General features: G+C 45.3%; 1 protein-coding gene across 4 annotated transcripts in view; it reads right to left on the reverse strand.

Moving 5' to 3' along the window:
- Nucleotides 1–23148, reverse strand: part of MYH11 (myosin heavy chain 11) — a 112464-nt gene extending 89316 nt beyond the window's left edge. For 2 of the 4 annotated variants that reach the window (XM_036917902.2, XM_036917900.2), the window contains exons 1-3: nt 23029–23146; nt 11858–12219; nt 2606–2762 (exon numbers count right to left, since the gene is read on the reverse strand). In XM_036917902.2, coding sequence (XP_036773797.2) covers nt 2606–2762; nt 11858–12202 — 502 coding nt within the window. In that variant the 5' untranslated portion in view covers nt 12203–12219; nt 23029–23146. Of the gene's footprint in view, nt 1–2605; nt 2763–11857; nt 12220–23028 lie in introns of all 4 variants that reach the window. The other 2 variants (XM_036917904.2, XM_036917903.2) reach the window with 1 other exon arrangement.
- Nucleotides 23149–23725: the final 577 nt, after the last annotated feature.

Below are 23725 nucleotides of genomic sequence, written 5' to 3' on the forward strand. Positions count from 1 at the left end.
TCTGTTTTTGAGCTGCTGAATTAACTAACCCTGAAATCTTAACCTCCAGAATTTTTGTTATGTGACATAATAAACTCCTATCTTTTAAGCCACCTTAATTGGTTTCTATGTTTCTTACAATCAAAAACACTCCAAATGATACAAACACTGTAGTTTAGTGATGTTCAGCTTCCTGAAGTATGTGAACCATCACTGTGTATCTTTCCATCAAGGGAGACCACAAAGAAGTTTTCTAAGCAAAGACATATACCTAACTCCAGGATCTATCACTGCACAATCTGAGACTGTATCTCTACAAACCCTTGCAAAGACCATCTGCTGGTCCTAGGAGGTAATGGCGGGCCCTTGTCTGGAGTGGCCCAGCTCAGGTCATATCTGTCAGGTTTGGCTAACTCTGTCGGTAAATTGGGGCACTTCTACCTGAGCCCCTGTATGTAGGAATTATCTCCTAGGCACACCTACACCCCTGCCTTAGGAGCTTCCAGAACTGGGCTTCTCTCAATTCCAACTAAGAATACTCTCGGAGGCACTTATTTCAGAGGTTGCAAAGTCAAACACAGGAGATGGGCAGTTAACACAAATGAATGCCCCATGCCAGGTGAGGACCGAGGAACCGGGAAACTCAGACTCCCTGTACAGGCACAGATGACATGTGGGAACACAGGCCCAGCATTGGTAGGTGATTCTAGATTTTTTAAAAACCTACGAATCTGGATTTTTATGTACAATCTCCCAGGTTTTAGAAGTTGACAACTAATTCAAGTATCCTTCAAACTCCATGTGGACCAAACCAAACTATCTGAGAGCTGGATCCAGCCCACCAGCTGCTGCTGTCGGCCTCTGGACTATTCATCCCTAACAACCACGTGGCGATTATATGCAGCTTTTAAACTGCCAAAGCCCTTCACTTGATGAGAAAAGCAAGGGCTCAACTTTGCTGAAGCCAAGGGATTGCTGAGACAGGACCAAGGTTGTTGAATAGGAAAAGCTTACAACTTAGAGATGCTCTAAGTTCTTTTTCATACTTTATTAAACTGGCTAAGTTCCTCTTATGATGTTGAAGAGCGGTGGTGAGAGTTAACATCCATACCATGTTACTCAACTTCAGGAGAAAGAATTCAAACTTCCACTATTAAGTATGATGTTAGATGTAGTTTTATGTAAATATCTTTTATCAGGTTGATGAAGTTCCCTTTTATTCCTAGTTTTCTGAGAGATTTTATCATGAACGGACATTGAATTTTTGTCAAATGTTTTCTCTACATCAAATGATATGATCATGTGGTTTTTCTTCTTTACGTTGTTATATGGCCTGATACTGGAATACTGAACCAGTCTTGCATTCCTGGGATAAGCGCCCGCTGACCTTGGTCTGGGTTTCTGGGCACTTTGGAGAGTCAGTTGCTTCTGCTGTAAAGTGCAGGCAGTAATACTGACCCTACCTCATAGGATTGTGCCAAAGATTAAAAAGAGAGAACCAGCCTACTTGTGTTGAAGGGGATGTGTGCCTGGACCCAAAGTCCTATTTTCAACCTTTATTACAAATGAAGAAACAGAGGCACAGAGAGGTTCAGCAATTTGCTCAAGGTCACACAACTATTGAGTAGTGGAGCTGGGATTTGAACACAGGCAGCCCTGTTTAGAATTCATATTCTTCACTAATACAGTATACTGTTATTTTTAATTTAGTCTGAAATAGATTGTGGAGGAGGGGAACTCATGAGAAAAATATTAAGTACAAAATGTAAGGATGTCATTTATATGAAGTTTCAGAATAGGCAAACCTGATGGGGACAGAGTCAGAATAGCAGTTACTTCTGGGGGTTGTGGAAGAGATACTGACTGGGAAGAGGTATGAAGGAGCATTCTGGAAATATTTCACATCTTGGCTTGGGTGGTGATTATTTTTGACTGTAGACATACGTAGAAATTAATTTTAGACTGGACACTAAATTTGGGCACTTTATGTTCCCTACTGTAAGTATGTTTTACCTGATTTATTAATAGTGATAATAATCTATAAACAAGGTAGTATGCACAGGTCTTAGTCTGGAATAACCTGTTTTACAATCATCACCACAAAACTGCAATATAAATACTAACACTCCTGTTTTACAGATGAGGAGAATGAGGCAGGAGAGAAGACTTTTGCACAGGATTCCACAGGGTGTGAGTGACAGCTGGTTGCCAGTTGAGCTGGGCCTCAGGACCGTTCCCCACCCTCTTTCCTCCTGAGGTGAGAGCTTACAGCATCTTCCAGACAGCGGCCCTGGGCAGCCAGGGGGCCGCGAGCTCGGGAGCAGGCCGTGGCAGGCCCATGCCCGTATTTGCCCAAGCCATCTGCTCTCCTTCACCCTCCCAGCCGCAACCACAGATGCTGCGCCTGCTTTTTCCCTTTTTCAGTCACAGCACCCCTGCCGCCCAGCGCTGCCTGCCAAACTCTACATTCTTGGCGAGAGCCACAGACTGGCAGGACAGGAGGGGCCTGTTGGAGCGATCCGCCTCCGCAGGCGGACGAGCAGCCCCGGGGGCTCCCAGACAGAGAAGGCCCAGCCAGGCCTCCCCGCACCCAGCACGGGGCTCGCCCTCCCGCGGGCCCGCTCACCTTGCAGCATGCTCCGGTAGGCCGTGTCGGCGATGGCGTAGATGTGGGGCGGCATCTCGTGCCGCTTCTTGCCCTTGTACATGTCGACGATTTTCTCTGAGTAGATGGGCAGTTGCTTGTAGGGGTTGATTACCACGCAGAAGAGGCCAGAATATGTCTGCAAAACAGAGAGCCCAAGCTGACTCCCAGAACATGGCAGGGAGGGGAGCTCGGATGCCCAGCCTGCAGGGTCCGGGCATGACAGCACCCATCACGCCTGCACTTGCTGAGCGCCACTGTGTACATTTTCTCACTCTAACTTCACAGCAGCACTGTTAGATACACTCATATTCCCATTATAGAGAAGGGGAAACTGAGGCACCAAGTTCTACTGTGAACCCCTGGGCATCACTGATATTCTGGGCACCAGTGCGGGAAGAGGTGCAAGGAGCAAGCCTGGATTTGTAGGCCACCTGTGTTTAACTGTATAACCATGTGCTTCTAGACAGTTCTGGGCTCAGATCTTAGCCCCACTCCTACATGCTGCCTTTTGATCTCCCTGAATCTCACAGCTTAAATAACAGCTTCCATTTATTGAGTACTTACCATGTGCCAGCCACTGAGCTAAGCACTCACAGGCATCTTCTTTACTTCTCATAACTCCCTGGCCCCGGGACAGCGACACTATGATTTCCCTGCTGCCCATTTGTCAGGTGAGGAATCTGAGGCTTGGTGACATTATCACCAGGTCACACAGCTGGTGGGAAATTCAGAACTAGAAGCCACGAATGTTCACCCAGAGGTAATACTCTTGACTATTAACAAAGTAAAATGGGGGATTAACAGGGATATCCTCGAAAGGAATGGTACTGACACTACACATAGATAAGCCTTGAAAATGTCACACTGAATGAAAGCTGGACACAAGAGGTCACATATCTGTCACACAGTGCCACCTGGATGAAACAGCCAGAACTGGCAAATCCACTGGGACAGAACACAGATCCCTGGTTTCCAGGGATGGAAGAGAAAGGGAGAATGTGAGTGACTGCTAATGGGCATGGGGTCTCCATTTGGGGTTAAAAACATGCTCTGAAACTAGGTAGAGGTGACGGTTGTACAACACTGTGAATATGCTAAATGCCACTGAACTGTATCCTTTAAGCTGGTTAACTTGTTACATGGATTTTACCACAATTTAAAAAAATCATCCTGCCCTACCAAGTGCATAGGAGCATCTGCAAATCATCAGAATATGGGAGGGGAGTGCAGGTGCCATGCCACACACGTGTGAAGTGCCATCAATGATGTCACTGTTCCTTACTGCACATCAGATGTTCCCATAGGTTGGGGTCACAGCTCAGGAGACAGGCTCCAATCTAACCCACTGGAACTGCTTCTCCCAAACAATAACATTCCTTCTGCCCAGGGTTCTGATGGCCACGAAGCATGTCTTCCCTCCAGCGCCCCAGAGAAATGACAGAAGGCAGGGAAGCAGATATTCCATTTCTGGGCTACACTCAAGGCAAATGAACACGGGAGAAGTTAAGCAATTTGACTGAAGTCACCAAGCAGGACCCTGGCAATGCCAAGCCTAGCTTGGCCCACTCGTAGGTGTGAACATTGTCCATTAGCTGTCCCACCTGTGCCCACCCAGCAGAAATAGTCCATCACCTGGTCATTCACTGTGTAGATTCTAGACATGGTGCAAGGCTCTGGGGCTACAGAAGACAAAACCCACCAAGGCCTGCCCCCAAAGGACTTTCAGTCACAGCTGAAGCTGACTGGAGAGTGGCAGGGTCCCTTCAGGGCTCCATCTGCTAGGGGACAATGGTGATAGGCCAGAGGCAGGGGGTGAACAGTGGTCAAAAAAAGGTATGGGATTGGTTGGGGAGAGGGAGCAATTTCCGAGGTTCTCACCATTCCCCTAAAAATGGCAGAAATGAGGTCAACATAAGGCCTGGTAAACATCCACCAGCTATTTACTGAGCACCTACTGTACACCAGGTCTGAGCTAGATGCTGGATGTAAGTTAATAAATGATGGCCCTGCCCAAGAGCTCACAAAACAGAGGGGAAACAGGGACATTTAAAAATATCATCTTAAGAACAAGGACAGGGAGCAGGCAGTTAGGGGGGCAAGGAAGAGCAGGCCCTAATCCACATTGCAGGGGGTCAGGGAAACTTCTGGGGAGGGGTTCCCCACACTGAGCCTTAACAGAAGAGAAGGTGTTAATCAGCTCACAAGGTAGCAAAGACATAGAGGGCCAAGACAGAGGCAAAAAAAAAAACAACAATGTGGGGGAACTGCAAGCAGAACAGTGCAGCTGCAGCCTGGAGGAGGAGAGAAGCAAGGTGAGCCAGGCTCCAGCAGAGGTAAGCCTGATGGGCTCTGCTTGGACGCCCCTGGTTCCCCATTTGATCACCCAGCCCCATCCCACCCATCCCCCACACAGCAGTGCAGGGCTTGGCATACAGCAGGCGCTCACTTGGATGCTTGCTAAATGAATGCCCGAGGGGTGAGTTAATTACAAAGCTTCTTTGGAGCAGGGCCAGTGCTGCCTTCATCTCTGGGACCTGTAGCCCTACGCTGGGCCTGCACATAGTGGACCTTTGCCGAGCAGGTGGCAAAGAGTTCCAAGGCAGGGGCTGTGTGTCCTGTTCATCTGTGTCCTGGTCCCCAGCAGGAGGCCTCCCTTGATAAACAATCTTTGTATGAAGGTCAACCAAGCCGTACCTTTTCTTAAGGTCTCAACTCTACCTCCAGCTTCTCCCGGACTGTGTCCTCTGCCAACTGCCATGCCCTCTTTGGAATGTCAGTGTCATTTACAGTCCAAACCACCCCACCCGACACCCTTGACCTGGAAGCAGTAAAGGGCAGTGGTTAAGGATACAGAGTTGAATACCAGGGACATGGTTTGAACCTTCACTCTGCTACTTCCTAGCTGTGTGACCCTGGGAAAGTCTCTTAACCTCTCTGAACCCCAGCTATCCTCATCTGCAAAATGGGGGAATACCAAAAGCTCCTTCATAGGTTTGCTGTGCAATAAGGCTCATGAAGCATTTAACCTGGTGCCTGGTATGTAGTAGGTACTCAAACATTAGTGACAATACCTTTGTTTCATGATGATGAACACCTTGCTACCTTGAAACCTTCACATGTGCTATTCCCTCTACCTGGAACACTCCCCCCACCACCCCAATCTTCCCAGAGCCACTTCCAACTCCTATCTCAGTGTTCAGCCTCCCAGACTGCAAGCTGCTCACCATCGTACCTCCAGCACAGGGCCGGGCACAGGGCAGGCACTCAGTAAACTTCTGCTGAGTGAAGGAAAGAAGGAAGGGATGCATGGCTCTCCCAGCTCCATCACCAGCTTCTAAAGGATGAGGATCACTCCTCTTTGCGCTAGACTCACAGCAAGCACTTATCTGCTTCCATGCAGACCTGAGACTGTTCAGTTCAGCAAATCCTTCCAGAGCACAACAACCTGAGAGAGGAAGGACTGGGCAGGCAGCAGTATGCCTCACACAGGGCCCTGGGTTCCATAATAATCTGGAGGTTCCATCTCCATTATTCAAACTTGGTTAACTTCACACAAGGCAGCCCACCTGCAGTTGGCAATGTTTCTGCTTCCCCGTTGCCACCATCCCCCCTCCAGCTGGTCAGGTTCAGAGGTTTCAACATCCCTGCCTCTCATGTCCTAGCTGGCATCTCAGGGCTCTATGCCACCAGCAGGTCCCAGCTGTGGGCCCAGGGTTTCCCTCTTATAACCATATTAGGAAGTGACTCCAGTTTTTTCCTGATACTTTATATGGAACTCTGAGCAGGGCCCTGCTCCCACGGCCTCTGGCAGAAACGAGGAACAGGGGGAAGTTAAAAGGAACACAGGCTTTAAGTCCCACAGCCCTGGGTGGAATCAGCTTTGCCCTCCTTACCTGAGTGATTTATGTGAGTGGCTGAACCCCTAAAAGCTGCTTCCTCCCATCAGTAAAATGATGGATAACCCAACCTTTTCTACCAGGTTGTAGCACAATGTCACGGCTTTCTGAACATGTATCCTAGACACGGACACAGTGCACCAAGGATGCAATTTGCAGCCTCCTTGGTTTTAAGAGCAAAAACAGACTCAATACAACCTAAATATCCATCACTGGGGGACTGGCTCAAAGAGTACATAAATGTATATATATGTATACAAATATACATACAATTGCCTATATATGTATAAAATATTGCTATAGGGCTACATAAGAAATTGGTGACCACAGTTTCTCCAAGAGGGTTTGAGGTGGGGGGACTGGAAGATGAGGGTAGAAGAGAAAGTTCTGAATCCCCTTATATGTAATTCAGTATTTGTATATATTATCTATTCAAAAAGATGTTTTAAGTCTGATAGTTATGAGCAGACTCAAGAAGAACCCACAAGATATGATGTATGCTCTATTTGTAAGTATTCTCTTGTGGTCTTGGCATGGACTACGTTATCAGAAGGTGCTTTGAAGCAATAATGACTTGAAAGACGTCAGTGGCCCTTTGCAGGCTCAAGGAAGGGCAGCCTCCAGTTTGTTTTCTTCCCACCCGCCAAGGCCCAGTGCAGCTGTATTTTTTTCCCACCCTCCAGGACCTCTGGCACCCAGGAGGCCTCTGCTCACAGCTGCTGCCAGTGTCCCTGTGCAAACACTTCTTCCGGAGAAGGCTACGGTCCCTGGGCCAGGTGTCTAAGAGGAAAACATTGTCACCTGCTGGAATTTGGAAGAAGGGCCTCTCCTAACCCCCTAGTCTTCCCAGAACAGTGAAATCGGAACCAGGAAAACATCCTTTTGGGTTCAGGGGTGGGGAATTTGGACTTGGAGACCCAACAAATAGGAAGGTCCATCCACTGCTCTGCATCACCTACCCCAGAGGCTTGGCACAGGGGTGGGAGGGCCCACCGCCTACAGGGACCATGCAGGCAAGACATGAGTGAAGTGGGCCAGGTCAGAGGAAGAAATATGGCCAGCAATACTCAGCCCTAGGGGCAATGGGAGTGGTGGGGCCTGTGGCCAAACAGTGCACACAGCCCATTTAACAAGGGGTGTTATCTGGCAACCTGGGTCCGGGAGTGCCACGCCCTCTACTTTTTCAAGCAATACCAGAACTGAGATTTTCTTTTTCTTTTTGGTGGGGAGGAGGTATATCATATTAACTCAATTTTTTAGAAAGGCTCTCACTCTGGGCCAACAGCTTGTAATCCCTGGCTTGGCACCTAGCAGGTACTCAAGGAAGCATAATAAATCACATAATATAAATCCTTTGGTGCACTTAACACTTGTCCAACTCAAAGCTAATGGCACCGGTGACACCATCCCCACCTGCTCCAGCCTTCAGGCACCCTAGACCTTTCACCATCATGAATAGTCTCTCTAGCCCTGGAGGCAGACAGATCTTGTCTGAACCCAGCTCTGCCCACTTCCAGCAGTAAGACTGAGCAATTCTGAGCCTCAGTGTCTCTAAAACGCGGTAATAGCCTCTGTCTCCCGGGAATAAGTGAGCAGGTAAGAGCACTGGTCCTGTGACCATTCCTGGACTAGAGACCCAGCTGTTTCTCATCAAGTTATTTAACTGTTCAAGTCCCCAGTTTCTTTATCTGCAAAAATGAGGCTAATAGCATATTTCTCATACATAAAGCAAAGAATAGAGGTAGTGGTAATAATGTATCAGTATAAATTCATACCATAGTAAATTTTAAATAAATAGTAACTGGCATTATTGTTGCCCTGAGGGTAATAAGGCTCCCTGGGGAGTCTAGTGAAAGATAAGACCCTCTGCCAAGAAAAAATGTACATTTTTTTCTTAAATCTTAGGAGGCTGACAAACTTCCTAGTGCCCATTCACAGGTACCAAGTTTAGAAACGCACATTTTAGGGAATTAAAAAAAATTTTTTGTAAGAACACTTAACACAAGATCTACCCCCTTAACCAATTTTTACATGTACAATTCAGTATTGTTAACTATAGGCACCATATTGTATGGCAGCTCTCTAGATATTATTCATCTTGCGTGACTGAAATTTCATACCTGTTGGGCAGCACCTTCCCATTTCCAGCACCACCTAATAGTCACCAATCCCCTCTCTGATTCTGATTTTGACTATTTTAGATGCCTCCTATAAGTGGAATCCTGCAGTATTTGTCCTGTGACTGGCTTATCTCACTCAGTGTAGTGTCCTCTAGGTCATCCATGTTGTCAAATATGGCAGGATTTCCTTTTTTAAGGCTAAATAATATTCTCTTATATGGATATGCCTCTTTTAGTTTATCCATTCATCAGTTTAGAATCTATGTCATATATCTGCATTTAGCTCATGTGTCTTATCTCCCTTCCCTTAATTATAAAATAGCCTCCGGGCAAGGGCCGGGCCCTGTGTCCCTCAGCATCCCACAGAGGGCAGCAGGAGGGCCAGAAGCACACACACTTTGCAGCATGTCAGGCCAGAGTCTGGACAGGTTATACTGCTCCTCTGCATCAGCCACCTCACATGCAGAGCTTTGCTCTCACCAGTGTCATAAAGGACAAAACAGGCTGGGACACCCAGTACCGGCAAAGCTCACACCTTTACTGAACTTCCCCCACCTGAAACCCTGTCCCATTCCAATGGCTACACATCAGGGACAGAGCCAAATGATAAGCCATCAAGAAAAAGTCCAGGCAGAGCAAACCCAGCCAACAGCAGTGTCCAGAAGGGCAAGGGAAAGCTGGACCAGGAAATAGAGCCACGTGCGTGCTCCAGAAGGGCTACAAGTGATCAGTGGCAGCTCAGGCAAGAACCTGCATCTCTAAGATAAGGAGATAGGACCCTCTGGTTTCTACCGATTCTTTTAGACCCAAGAGGGCAAGACATCTTCAAGGACCTAATGAAAGGCACATTGTCTGAGGTGAACCATGCAGAACAGAGGAGAAAGTTCTCTTCATTACCAAGGGCAAAATCGGGCACGCTTGGCTGCCTCCGTATTATCCTGACATCCACCTGTTTACAAGGGCTGTGCCCTCTGCTCTCGCACCCTGGGAGAGTAACTTGCTGTGCTTCCCCAACCCACCCCTGTCCTTTAAATCCTCTGTCATGGACAACAGTTTCTATTTAAGTGATTAAATTGGGCAGAAAGGAATGAGACAGGAGTAGGCACATGGTCACAAGGCTGAAAGGTTTTTCATCTAATCTGGAGAAGCAGGGCAGGAATTTCAAACTTTGATTAATTTTTTAATCTGCTGTCAGAAGATGTTCTGACTCTCAGGACCTTCATAAGTCCCTTATTATTTTTCCTGATTCCCATTTTGGGCTCAAACACCATGTCAGAGGACAGCAGGTGAGATTCATACCCAGGCCCGTCCTTGGCCTCCCTGGATGGAGAGGACACATCTCAGATGGGAGACCCAGAGGGGCCAAATTTCTCCCCTATTCCTGCAGACTGGTGACTTTAGAAATGTCCATCCTATTGATAGTATTTCCATGCAAGGAGTGGTGAGGACAGAATGAATTCTCCCTGCTTAGTTAGGAAGTAAGGATGGCCTTTAGCACTCTGGGCCTCAGTTTGCTTGCCTGTAAAATGGGACGAGTGTGCTTATTTAGTGGATGTTGTGTTGATTAAATGAGATAAACTCTGTCAAACCTGAGTTAGAGGAGGTATTTAATAATTATGAGTGGCTCTCCTGCTCCTCTTTGGCTCTTAAAATAGCCACTGTTACTCCATCTGAACTACCCATAAGAAGAATGGGTAATGAGTTATGGCACATCCATGCATTAGACTACACAGCCCTTAGATGGGTATTTTTGGGGTTATGAATGAAATGTGGGAAGGCTTAGCATTGACTTGCACACTAACCTATGTGCAAAGGTTTTTAAACATGTAAACACGTACCATGCTCACAAAGAAAGGGATCAAGAATGCACCAGCTCCTTATCAGCTGTTGTCTCTGAGGGAGGACTGATTTTGTGTTTGCTGTATGTTTCCGAATTTTCTAAATCTTCTGAAATGAATGTGCCTTGCTGCCCTAGTTAGGAAACAAATCTGAAGGACACTTTTAGAGATGACATGGGGGTTTTATAATTTTCATATGACAAAATGTGAAGGGCAGGGCCAGGAGGGCATAGGCTAAAGAGACTGTTTCTGCAAGCTTGCAAAAACCCTAGAACATCCAACTGGTAATAACAAAAATGACCTTAACAACAGCAAAACCAATGATAATAGCACCTAGCATCTTGAGTGCTGACAATGTGCTAGGAGGCATGTCAAGCCTTCTTTTTAGAGTAACCCACTCTCTGAATCTGGTACTATGCTTGTGTTCATTTTAGAGATGGAAACAAAATTTCTGAGAAATCAGGTAACTTGCCCAAGGGAGAGCATATCCTTTCTGAGAGGCAAGATAAACGAAGGTGGACTGGTGAACCCTCTGCCCACCAGCCTGGCATCAGGGGGCTTACCTTGTCTCTCTTGCTTTGGGGAATCCAAACCCACAAGGAACAGGCCCCCTTTCCTGCCGCCACACCTCCCCATCATCTAGTCCAGGTTGTCCAGCAGAACGTCCTACAGTGACGGGAATGTTCTATTCCTGTGCTGTTCAATACAGCAGCCACTAGCCACAGGTGGCTGTTGAACATGGGACATTGGCCAGTGCAAATAAATGAATTTTGAAGTATTGATTTTTAATTAATTTACATCTAAATTTAGTTAGCCACACGTGGCTGGTGGCTACCCTATTGGACAGTACAGGTCTAAGTCTACTCTGGCCTGCACCATCAGCCCCGAGGAGCCCGGGGCCCATCTATGACAGGGAAGGCCTCCCCTAAACCTAGCCAGACCTCCATCTCTCCCTCCCACATGGCTGCTGGCAGGGCCAGCCTTCCCAAGAGGTGATGAGCTGTCCTTCATTTCCAAGTTGTAGGAAGAACAGCAAACTACCTCACTGAAACCTGTTAGGTATTCACCATGCACCTTGGCGCTTTGCATAAGTGATCACACAGAATCTCAGCATCTCACTGACCTAGGGAGGGAGATTTGTCCCATTTTACAGATAAGAATACTGAGGTTTCAAAAGGTGAAGTAACCTGGTCAGTGTTGCAGAACTAGGTGAAGCAGGACTGAGGCTTGAACCCAGGTCTGAATGATTCCACCTCACCATGTGGCCTCCCTCAGCAAAACCTCCCAACTTGCACCTCAAACATGTCTCTAAACCTCTTCCTTCCCTAGGGGTGCGGGAGGACCAGAAGAAGTAACTGGATGCCCCAAGATACTCACGTATATGAGTCCCGAGAAGTACCTCTCCCTCAGGTTATGGAGCACAGAGGCTTCATTGAGGCACGTCAGCTCTGCCATATCCTCCACTTTGGAGAACTTGGGCGGGTTCATCTTCTGGATGTCATCTTTGTTGACCGAAACCTTCTTGCCATTCTCCACTAGCTCCACAACCACCTCATCACCCTTCTCCTCCTTGATGCTGGCCGCCTCAAAACCCTGCTTCTCTGAAGGGACCCAGACCAGCTTCTTGGCAGCCCAGTCAGCCTGGGCCACTGGGCTGTTGATGAAGTTTTTGTCCACAAAGAGGAATTTCTCATCATCACTGAGCTGGCCCTTCTGTGCCATGGTGCCTGGTTGGTCCCCTGTGGAATAAGGCAATAGCGTCAGGATTGGGCCAGAACAAAGCCATAAAGCAGACGGACCCCTCACTTCACATGACTAGGAATGCAGGCTGCAGAAATGTTCTGCAAACTACGAGGATTTTCCCTACAGTATTGTTTATATCATCAAATGGAAACACCCAAAGGCCGTTCAGAAAATAGAGCTGCACCATTGATTATTGTCCATCATCATGGCACTGGATATGTAAACCATACATTTTCACAATGAAATACTCTCCAGGAGTTAAGAAGCAAGAAGGATGTCTATATATGTTGACATAGGAAGACATCCACGTCTTACTGTTTACAGTAGACATAAAAGCACAGGGGTACTCAAATGGTTAAACATGAGAATTTTCATATGACCCAACAATTCTGCTCCTAGGTATACACCTAAGAGAAATGAAAACATACATCCATGCAAAAACTTGTATGCAAATGTTCATGGAAGCATTATTCACAATAGCTAAAATGTGGAAGTAAGCCACACAACCATCAATAGATGGAATGAATAAAATGTGATCTATCCATATAATGAAATACTATTCAGCCATAAAGAGGAATTGAAGTACTGACAGAATCTACAACTTGGATGAACCTTGAAAGCATTATGCTAAGTGAAAGAAAGCGGTCACAAAGGCCATGCATTATATGATTCATTTATATGAAATGTCTAGAATAGGCAAGTCCATACTGACAGAAAGAAAATTAGTGGTTGCCACAGGCTGGGAGAGAATTAGAGACAGCTATTGGGTGCTGGGTTTCTTTTTGGGGTAAAGAAAATGTTCTAGAATTTACTATAGTGATGGAAGCACAATTCTGTGAGTATGTAAAAGCCACTGAACTGTGCAATCTAAATGGGTGAATTATATGGTAAATGAATTATATCTAAATAAAGCTTTTTAAAAATGAAATAAAGGGAGAGTATCAAACAGGTATAATAAAATCCCATTTTTATTTCAAAATATTTAGAATTGTATAAGAAAAATAACAAGTTATCAAGTGTACTTGGGGGATATGTACTTTCATTTTAGGCTTTTTTCCAATTTTTTTATTGTGGTGAAATATATATGACATAAAACTTACTTTCTTAACCATTTTTAAGTATTAAGTACATTCATATTGTGTGCAACCACCGTCCATCTCCAGAATTCTTTTCATTCTACAAAATGGAAACATGTACCATTCAATAATACCTCCCCATTCTTCCCCAGTCCCTCAGCCCATGGTGACCACAGTTCTATGAATTGGACTATTTATTCTAAGAACCTCATGTAAGTGGAATCATACAGTATTTGCCTTTCTGAAAGGCTTATTTCACTTAGCATGATGTCCTTAAGGTTCACCCATGTAGCATGTGTAAAAATTTCCTCCCTCTTATCAGTTTAATAATATTCCATTGTATATACATACCACTTTTTATTTATTCACTCAACTGTTCATAGATATTTGGCTTGTTTCCATGTTGTAACTACTGTGAATAATGCTGTTATGAAGATGGGTGTACTTTCTATTATGTATTTTTTACCATGTTTGCAGCTTTATAATTTTTTATTGAATTTATGATCAACAAAAATAGATATTTTTACAAAGGTGTAATAGCCAACACGTGTAAGAAAAAGATGTTCCCCCTCACTAGTAAATGAAGAAACACAAGTTAAAGCAATGAGGTGTTGATTTTTACCTTGGCTAAGATGAAAACCTTTGATAATATCCACTGTTGCAAGAGGGTAGGGGCCTGGCCTCTGCAAACACAGCCCTCATGCATGGAAAAGCCTTTAAAAATCTATGCATACTCCTTGACCTACAATGCATTTCTATGAATTTAGCCTAAGGAAAGAGACAAGTGCTAACAGATGTGTAAGAATGCAAGTTGCACTGTTGTTTGGTAAACAGCAAAGCCTGTAAGCTATCTAAATGGCCTTCGGAGACTGCCTTGTTAACTTGTGGAACTTCCACTTAGTAAAATGCTATAATTTCACTGAAGATTTAAATTATCAACTTTTATTTATGTCAAAGATTTTTTCACTTCTCCTTGAACATAGTTATTAAAAGTATCATTGACATGCCCTGAAATTCTTTCACTGTAAATGTACAATTCAATGATTTTTAGTACATTTACAGAAAATGTGTATCCATCATTACAATGAATGCTGGAACATTCCTGTCATCCGAAAAAGGGTTCCCTTGTGCCAGTCTGCAGTCTCCCTATTCCCACATCCAACCCTAATCTACTATATCTCTAAAGATTTGCCTTTCCTGGATGTTTCATATACATGGAATCATAGAATAGGTGACTGTTGACCGTGCGAAGATACTGAAGATGTATTTCTGTGTATGTACGTATAAATGGAATATTCAGTAATAAAAAAGAACAAACTACACAACAGCATGGACAAATCTTAAAAGCACTATGCTAAGTGAAAGAAGCCAGACCCAAAAGACTACGTGCTCTATTACTCCACCGATACGGAAGCTAAGAGAGAAACTCTGGGGACAGAAAGAGAATCAGTAGTCACCAGGGGCAGGGACGGGAACCGACTGCCAAGAGGCACAAAGGAACTCCGGGATGATGGAAATGCTCTGTATCCTGAAGAAAGTGGCGATTACACATTTGTCAAAACTCATTGGGCTGTATGCTTAAAATTCTGTGAATTTTTAAAGAATTGGTGAGTTTCACTGTATATAGATTATACCCCAAATAAAGGTGATTATTTATAATAGAACCTTTCTTGTAATTTTTCTTATGTATATAGATTTTTCAAAGTCTAGAAAACTACATACTCAAATATTAAACTATGGTCCTACCTGATCAAATACAGGATAGTTTGAACATCAGTAAGAAAGATAACTATTTGAATGGAAATGGAAAGATGAGTATGTCTAAACCCATAAGATCATGGTGATGAAGGAGGATTCAGAGGTCTACCTCGACAGATGCTGGGGAGCCAACCCATTATTTTGAAAACTGGCAAAGAAGGGAATCCAAACATGATTCTGCCTCTCTCACAGAATTTGTTCCTTAAAGCCATTAAATGCTTGAAAATGAGAAGTCTGTCTTTATATAAAGTTTCAAGTCATTACATGTCCTTTCAAAAGGGCGGGCCCATTTGCCACAGATTCTCCATCCTGTTGTCTAGGTGTATCCACAAGGCAGGTGCTGAGACAACAAGCTCTTCATAGGCCTGCCCTGCGGCCCATCCCAGACCCTTGGCCATACCTGCAAATGGTGCCCTTGCTCTGCTAACACTTACTCTCATCCAGCAACTCCAACTTGCCCCATCTCTCCTCCCCCATCCATTGCTTCTGTGCTCCAAAGAACTAAGGCTCAGGCTGTGTTAGGATACACGGCCACCAGGACGCACTGTGTAGTTGATGTCCCTCCTTCAGCAGAAAGTAATTCACAGCTCCTTTGAATTCACCAAGAGAAGCCCCAGGCTTGGGCTTCAGATCCTGTGTTGATGGAGTAACCTCCATATCCCACGAGCAGGCCCTGGGGCTAGGCGGCCAACTTCTGAACTGCAGACATTGCAAGGCAAAATAGAAGCAGATACTCCAGCAGCCACTTTCCTCTTTCAGGGGTGAAAATAACAATAATAGAAACCAGAAGCTGATATGCTCAGAGGGGATGGTTATTTCTCCTAGGAGCCCTGATCTAGTAGCTCATTTTAAAAGAAAGATGGAGAAATGAACAAATCATTCCCTCATCTGAATAGGCGCTGAATTGAGAAAAGTGAAATAAAAAATGGTAGAGAACACCTGTTGTTCCAGGTTTAAAACCACATTTCTGGCATTTTAAAACCATTATTGGATTTTGCTTGGGATGTAATAAGCCCAAAGCATCCTCCCTCAATTCCATTTCCACTGTTATTAACAAATATTCTTTTCTATTTAGAAGAATTCCAGCTAATAAATATAGAAGAAATGGTAAAACTCAAACCTAGTGATTTTTTAACGCCTAGTAAAATAATGGGTCTTAGCAATAACCATCCATAGTTGTTAAAACCAGGAGACCAGTGGTTCTCAAACTTCCTCATGCTCTTCTGCCTCCCACACAAGCTTCATGGGCTCATCAGTTCAGGGGAGTGTTTGCAATAAGTGAACTGACCTTTTAAGGTGCCTAGCACAGTACCTGGCAATAAACATTCAATGGGACCTGAATCAGATTAGCTACAACTCCACCCCACAGTAAGAACAGATCTCACAAACACATTTGAGCAAAAGAAGGCAGACACAAAAGGATGCACTGTGCATCCCGTTTATAAGAGGATTGAAACCAGGCATAAGTAACCTATGGTAGGTCATACATCATGACTGGCAAAGTAGACATGAGGGGGGCTTATGGGGCTGATGTTCTGCTTCTTAACCTGCTGGGCACATGAGTCTGTTCACTTTGTGACCATTCATCAACTGCACTTTTCTGATGCAAAGTACACTTCCATGAAAAAATCTGGTTTCCTTTTTTCCTTATTAATCCATAGTTGTGGTAAAATACACATGAAGTTTACCACCTTAGCCATTTAACTGTGCAGTTCAGTACTGTCAAAAATACATTTATATTATTGTGCAATCAATGAAAATGGTCTATGTAAAAATAGGAGCCAATTATACTCAAGAGGGCCAGGGGAAAGCTTCCATTTGTTCTGAGCAGTGTGACCACTAAGCGGGCTAATTGTGGTGTTGGTTAAGTTGCCTTAAAAGTCATAAAAAAAGAAGAAAATACAACAGAAAAATAAAAGGACACAGGAATCCCCATCGCCAGGAATCTCATCTAATCTAGGGCTAAAAACACCAACAAGATTAGTGCAAAGAGTCTGTCTCTGTCCAAAAAAAGGAGACAGAGAAGCCGCTTTGATGCCCCTGACAGTTACAAGGTGTGAGATCTGCTTTGGTCAAAGGAAAGAAGGAAAAGAAATGAGGAGCTAGGCTTCACCCTAGAATGGTGTTTCTCAGAGTGTGCTCCTTGGAACCCTAATCCCTTGATAGGTGGGGTTAGGGGCGAGGAGGGATTCAGGGAGGCTGAGACATTCTTTAAAAAAAAAAAAAAATTCTGTGGTCAAATCCACTTGAAAAGTGCTACATATTCCCTCCCTGTCCTGGGGAGGCAGAACATTCCTCAGGACATCCCCTTGGCAGGTCTTCAAACCAACAACTATTTCTCTGTTTTGAACGCAGGGCTCTCCGAAACATTCAGCCACAGATCTCTTTTCCCACCAAACACTGATGAAATCCCACAGAATTGCCCTTGAGCAAATTCAGTGTGCCTAGCAGATCGATAAAACTAATATTAGTCAGCCTAGCTGCTAAATCTTGAGTATCAGCTATTATCTCATTTAATCCTCTCAAAGACACTGAGGTGCTCTTACCTCTGGTTTACAGAGGAGGAAACTTAGGCATTTGCCCATCGCAGCGTAGCTGGTTATGAAACCTAAAGATACATTTTCAGTGTGATCTTTCTGCTTTGCCCACCTTCTCTGAAACAAGAAGGAAACTTAGGGTCAGAGGAAATACAGGTGCGCACGGGACGCATCCTGGATCACTCCTGGTGACTTGAAGGCTGAGGATAACTTGCCTTTATTGTCACAGGGACTTGCCTTGGTGTGCACCCAGAACCTTGGGTTTTCAAAATTTGGAGTGGTGACAGTCAGGCAAAAAGGGGCAGGTCAGGCAGGTCAGGCATTCAGTGAGGCATAGGGAAGAACAAAAAAGTAGCTTGTAAAATCACAGCAGTCCTCAGAGAGCACAGTCTCAGCGATGGGATTCTCCGGGTGCTGAATGGAAGCAAACATGGTCTGTGGCTCCCTGCTGTGGTCCTTAATTTAGAGCAGGGTTCTCAACCTGGTCATGATTTACATTTGGGGCTGGATCACTCTTTGTTGGTAGGGGAGGCAGGGAGGTGGGCTCCCTGTGCTCTTCAGGGTGCTCAGCAGCCCCCCTGGTCTCCTCCTACTAGATGCTAGTAGCTACCCCTCCTCCACATCATGATGACCAAAAATGCCTCCAGACATTGCCAGATGTCCCCTGGAGGGGGCAGGGGGAAGGGCAAAATTGGCCCCAATGAGAACTATTGCTTTAGAGTAAAAGCTAGGGTTCTCTTGGGAAACACAAGACAGAACAGTCACCACTCAGTCAACACCAACCTGGAATGCCAACTGCAGATCACACGGGTGGAGCGAGGGCGAGCATATCAGATCAGAAAGATGCCCAGTGAACCCCCAGGAGACTCCCCACCCACCTTGTTTTTCCCTCTCCAAGCCCCCTCCTCTATCAGCCCCCTGTCCAATGTCCTGAATCAGCTCCCAAGGCTGAAAGGACATTTCAGGGATTATCACACAGGACTGATGGATACTAAGGACAACTCACTGATCAAGGGCTGCTCTTAATGTTTACAGAAGCAAAGGACTCTTGCTGTTGGTATTAGCAATGTTTGACACAGCCGCATGTCAGTCGTGAGCACAGTCCTGGCTACCTTAAAACCACACACAGCTTCATGCTTTGAGCATAAGCAAGCTGCCCATTAGCCTCCATTAAGACCACAGGATTACAAGTCCCAGTTCTGCTCCAAACTCACTGAGTGACTCTGGGCAAGTCACTGGCCCTCGCTAGGTCTTATGTTTTTCATTTGGGGAAAATAGTGGTAGGCTGGCCTCACTCTAACATTTTATTGTATTTGTGATTCTGGATCAAACGGCTGAAACTGGACAAATTGAGCATGTTCAGCTGCTTAAGTTTGTTTCAGCATAGATTTTATTTTCCCTGGGGAAACTCAGGGGTAAAAGGTCTTACCCTTTCTGCTTCTGCATTAATGAAAAATGAATAAAATATCCCAGGGCCCAGTCTAACAGTACAGGATTTGCATATCACCAGGCCTGGCTGACAGCTTCCCTCAGGATTTGACTCAGGTAAGCCACAGGCTCAAGATTTTGGGCCAGAGAGGCAAACCCAAATGCCCAGGGGTCAAGGGAACAAGGCAGCGTGACCCAGACCCTCCTTGCTCTGCCCAATGAGGATGGCAGCTCCTTGACACCTGCTGGTGTCCCCTAGTGAGAACGTGGGCCCTCCATTGCCAGATAGCCAACAGACTCAGAAGTCTGAATTGAGGTACAAAATACCCAACCCTAAAGTTAAATCCTGCCACATTTTAAATGCCACGCAGGCAAAAGGAAAGCCCTCTGGGCAGGATCTAGAACATAACCCTCCAGCTGGAATGATGAAGTTGGTACATCTCAGTAAGGGGTTGTTTCAACAGTGAGAGGCTATCCTCCAAATAACAGAGTATCTTGCAGCTGATAGAAAAATGCCAAAACATGCTGATATAGAAAGATATGGAAGACACATAATTAAGTGAAAAAACTAATTAACAATGCCAATATTGATGTAAGAAAAGCAGGTTTGACATAGAAGACTTGTGGAAAGATACACAAAAATACATTAACCGTGATTACATCTAGAGGTGGGAAGCAGGGGACCACGGAAGAAGGCATTCTACCTGGAGACTGGGGAATGGCTATAATGCTCCCGGGTGGTCTCAGACATTGGCCGCTACTGAGATTCTATGTCATTCCCTGCATGGTTTGCTTCACCAGGGGTGGGGAGGAATGGGCACTGTCAATATGGAAGTTCAAGCCCACATGAATAAGTAGGAGGCAAGTCCTATGGCCTTTTCTTAGGGGATGAGGGCTGTTCCTCCCAAGCCCTTGAATCACTGATGCAAGTCAAGAAATACAGGACTCTCCCCTGAAGGAGCAATGGGCAGCACTAGTTTCATTCTCCATTGTCTGATCCTTTGCAAAAGCCACTCCCAATTCCTGCTTGGCCTTCTCCAAACTCAGCCTTCCTTCCCTCGTGTGGCCATGGGTAAAGGCCAGGGGTACAGGGAGGAGGCCCCAGGGAGAAGAAAAGCCCTTTGAAAGCTAGACAGGCTGCTCTGGCTCCCAGGTGAGCTCCTAAAGGATGCCATCACCACCCTGAATGAATCACAAATGAGCCAATATAACAGGAATTTGTAATATTCCTGGCACAAGTGAGGAAGTGTGGCTAAAGTAGAAGAAAATTCTGATCACCACCTCTTGCCCAAATAGGAATTGGTTTATGAGAAGAGATTACACAAAAGGTAAATTAGGGGCAAGTTTCTCCTTTACAGAAAGACCACGCAATAGGCTTCCTCCTTCTCCCAAGTACCAGCTGTGCCACACTGAGCAAGATCCTTAAGGTCTCTGGTCATGTAAGGTATAAAGAACTATCCACGGAAGTTTACTAGAAGCCAGTAACTAGGCTAAACACTTTGTATACATTATCCCATTTAATCCTCCCAAGAGGCTAATTCTCTGGGCTGTAGAGTTAGTACTGGATTTGCAGAACTCTATCTCCCTCATTGGCCATTCGAGCTATTTTGAGCCAGTTATTCAGCTGCCACACTTGCAAAACAGGCTCATGAACAGTATATACTCCAAAGGGTTGTTGTGAAGACTTTGTAAGATGATGCCAGTCAGGGTTTTGCATATAGCCTGGGCAATAGTGCTCAGCAAGCATTAGCTATTCTCAGCGCCATTTTACAGATGGGAAAACTGAGGTTTGGGAGGCCCAATGTGGATGATTTCTAAACTCATTTCTATGATACCAGTGGAATTAAAACTGGACTTGGTTTTCCAGAAAAGTCTCAAGTATATCTGATTTCAGAATTCCAACAGCATAAAATCTACCTGCTGGAATCCAATGTACTGCAGAAAGGAGAAAAACTTCTCCCTCAAAATAAAACTTCAAAATAAGAGAGGTGTAGGAAAAAGTAAACCCTCTTTCATCCCACATGTCTTCTCGAGGGTTCCTCCACTTGTTCCCAAATGGGAAGGACAAGGGCAAAGAAATCCCCAGAGTCACAGCTGCAATGCAGACTCATTTGTGAAGGGGCCAGGGATGGCCGCATGGAAAACGCTACCATAAATGGGCATGTTTGCCTCAATCTCAGCCCTCCCACAGAAAAGTAATGATAACAAATCCATAACAAGTACCTTGTACGGCATAACACGTCCATTTCAGACATGACAATAAAAAACATGGTGTTTACAAGGCAAGCTTCAGATGCTTCACGAGGAAGGCCCAGCTAGTCCACATTTTGGACCCTTGGGATGGCGGCCCACCTAAGGTCATTGGCTCCAACTAGATTACCCCATCACCAGGGGACAAACTGTGCAGTTTAAATTCACAAAAGGTCAGCTTGTTTTCTTCAAAGAGGAGATGATAAACACTTGCCTTTCTGAAAGCAATTGGTCCCACCAGAAATCTGACTCCAACAGGGACTTTTTATTCATGGTAAAGGCTAAAGATGGTGGGGTAAAGGCTATAGCCTTGGCATCAGACAGACCCCCAGAAATGGGTTCCACTACTTGCTAGCTGTGTGACACTAGGCAAGTTACTGAACCTGAGCCTCAGCTGCATTGTATACCAAAAAGGCATATCACAATGTTTCCCTTAGAAGTTTGTTGCGCTGATAATTTTAGATGAATTAAGTCAAACATGGCTACAGTGATGGAATGTAAGTATTCCATTGATGACAGCCATCCCAATGGGAGAGCATCAAGGAAAGGCTCCTTCCACAGACATTCAATATCCTAATTTACACACTGCCATCTAATGACCTCCAGATCAGCATCTTCAAGCTCCCTCTCTGTAAAAAATTCTAAAAGAGTATCTTTAAGGAAGCCAAACCAATCAAGAAACCTGCACCAAACAAAACTTTGCAAACCTGTTTACTAGCAATCAGCCTGTCTTCCTTTACCAAACCCTGGCCAGTGTGCAATTTAATCTGTCAGTTCGGAGTACCATAACTAAATACTTATTGTCTTGGGTTTCCAAATCTTTTCTTGAACTTCTTGGTAAGTATGGTTCTGAATGGTGCCTTTCCTCAAGCAGCAGAATCCCTACCAGCTCTCTGTGCAGGGAGAAAACTTACAGCAGGCAATAGCCATGCTTTTTTTTACTTTGCCCACTTTGTGGAGCATAAGTAATCTTGCAGGAAACCCAGCGCAATCTTACCTAATACACCTGAAGTTCGTGGATATAAATGGGAACTTTTACATCTGTCTGGATATTTAAGTTCCCTGGGATCAACATGGCTGAGATTTTTTTTTATTATTATTTGGAGAAGGTGTCAGGGGATGTCTGGGAAAAACCCTGGGTTGTAATAAATGAACTGGATCATAACCAGCCTCATCTCTGCAGGATTACCAACAAGCACATACCCTAAACTGATGAAAAACACTCCCCTTTCCACAGAGCCCATGTGTTTTTAACTGATATAACACAGCATCAACAGGATTAAGCAATGCTTCCAAATCCACTTGGAGCATTACTTTGCCTGCCTGTGTGTTTGTAAATGACTTTTCAATGAAGTTCAGCAGCACTTCCCCTGTGCCTAGAAATCAGAAGCCTGTGCAAGCTGGACCCCTGAGATTTCTAGAGCAGCACATCTCTCAGATTTGCTGCGTTACAAGAATCACCTGAGATCCTCTTTTTTTTTTTTTCTTCTTTTTTTAGGTACAGGTTTTCTGGAGATTCTAGAGTAACTGGAGTTGGTTCCAGGCATTGCTATCTTTAAGAAGATGTTGGTTTGGACAAATCATGGATGATGGGGCAGAGAAAAATGAAAATTGTGACTCCCCACCTCCTCACTGTAGTCTTTAAAAGGATGACAAGAGATACACCTCAAGGCTCCCCGGCCCCTGTAGGATCCCTCGTAGGACTCTCAAGCCCCCTACCCAATTGCACCACCACCTCCAAGACCACACTACTTACAGATCTCCAACTGGGGATATAACGGAGAAGCAACCGGATGGAGAGATCAGACCTGGCACACCTCCCAGGCAGGGGCGTCCAAATCTCCTTCTAGCCTCCGACGCCTCTCTTTATACGCCCAGAGCTGCCCGCGAGTGGTAAAGGGGAGGAGGACGTTGTGGGGGATGGTCCCGCTCTGCTCCTCCGCAGCGCCCCCTGCAAGGAGCGAGACTCGCGAGGTTCTTGGCTGTCCCTGGCGCACCTGCCGGCAGCGGCGCAGCCGCCCGGGGTCCCACCCCGCCTCAAGGACTGTCACCGGGACTACGGGTTCCTAGAGAGAGGAGGGGTCGAGCAGTCAATGTCTCCAGGGGACGCTTGAGAATTTCTTCCCCGAGTCTGTCCCAGACCCATGGGCTTTAACGGCTTCCTACCCACGCGAGGAACTGTGGGGCGTCTGAGCTGACACCTCCCCGTCCCACTCCCCAATTGCCTCCCACTGTTAGGAAGGGGGGCTGGCCTGGCAGCGTGAAATGTAGGGAAAGGGGATTTTTTGAACTTTACAAAGTGTAAGGCTGGAGTCCTGACTGCTGGGAATTATGCGGTAAGGGGAAGTTTTTACTTTTCCCAACTTGTCATCCCCACTTTCAAATGCAAAAAAAACAAAAACAAAAAAATGCTGTTGTGACTTCAAGCCCCAGGTATACCATTCGCTGGCTGC

Source organism: Manis pentadactyla, chromosome 10, assembly GCF_030020395.1.
Source record: "Manis pentadactyla isolate mManPen7 chromosome 10, mManPen7.hap1, whole genome shotgun sequence".
Classification (NCBI taxonomy): domain Eukaryota; kingdom Metazoa; phylum Chordata; class Mammalia; order Pholidota; family Manidae; genus Manis; species Manis pentadactyla.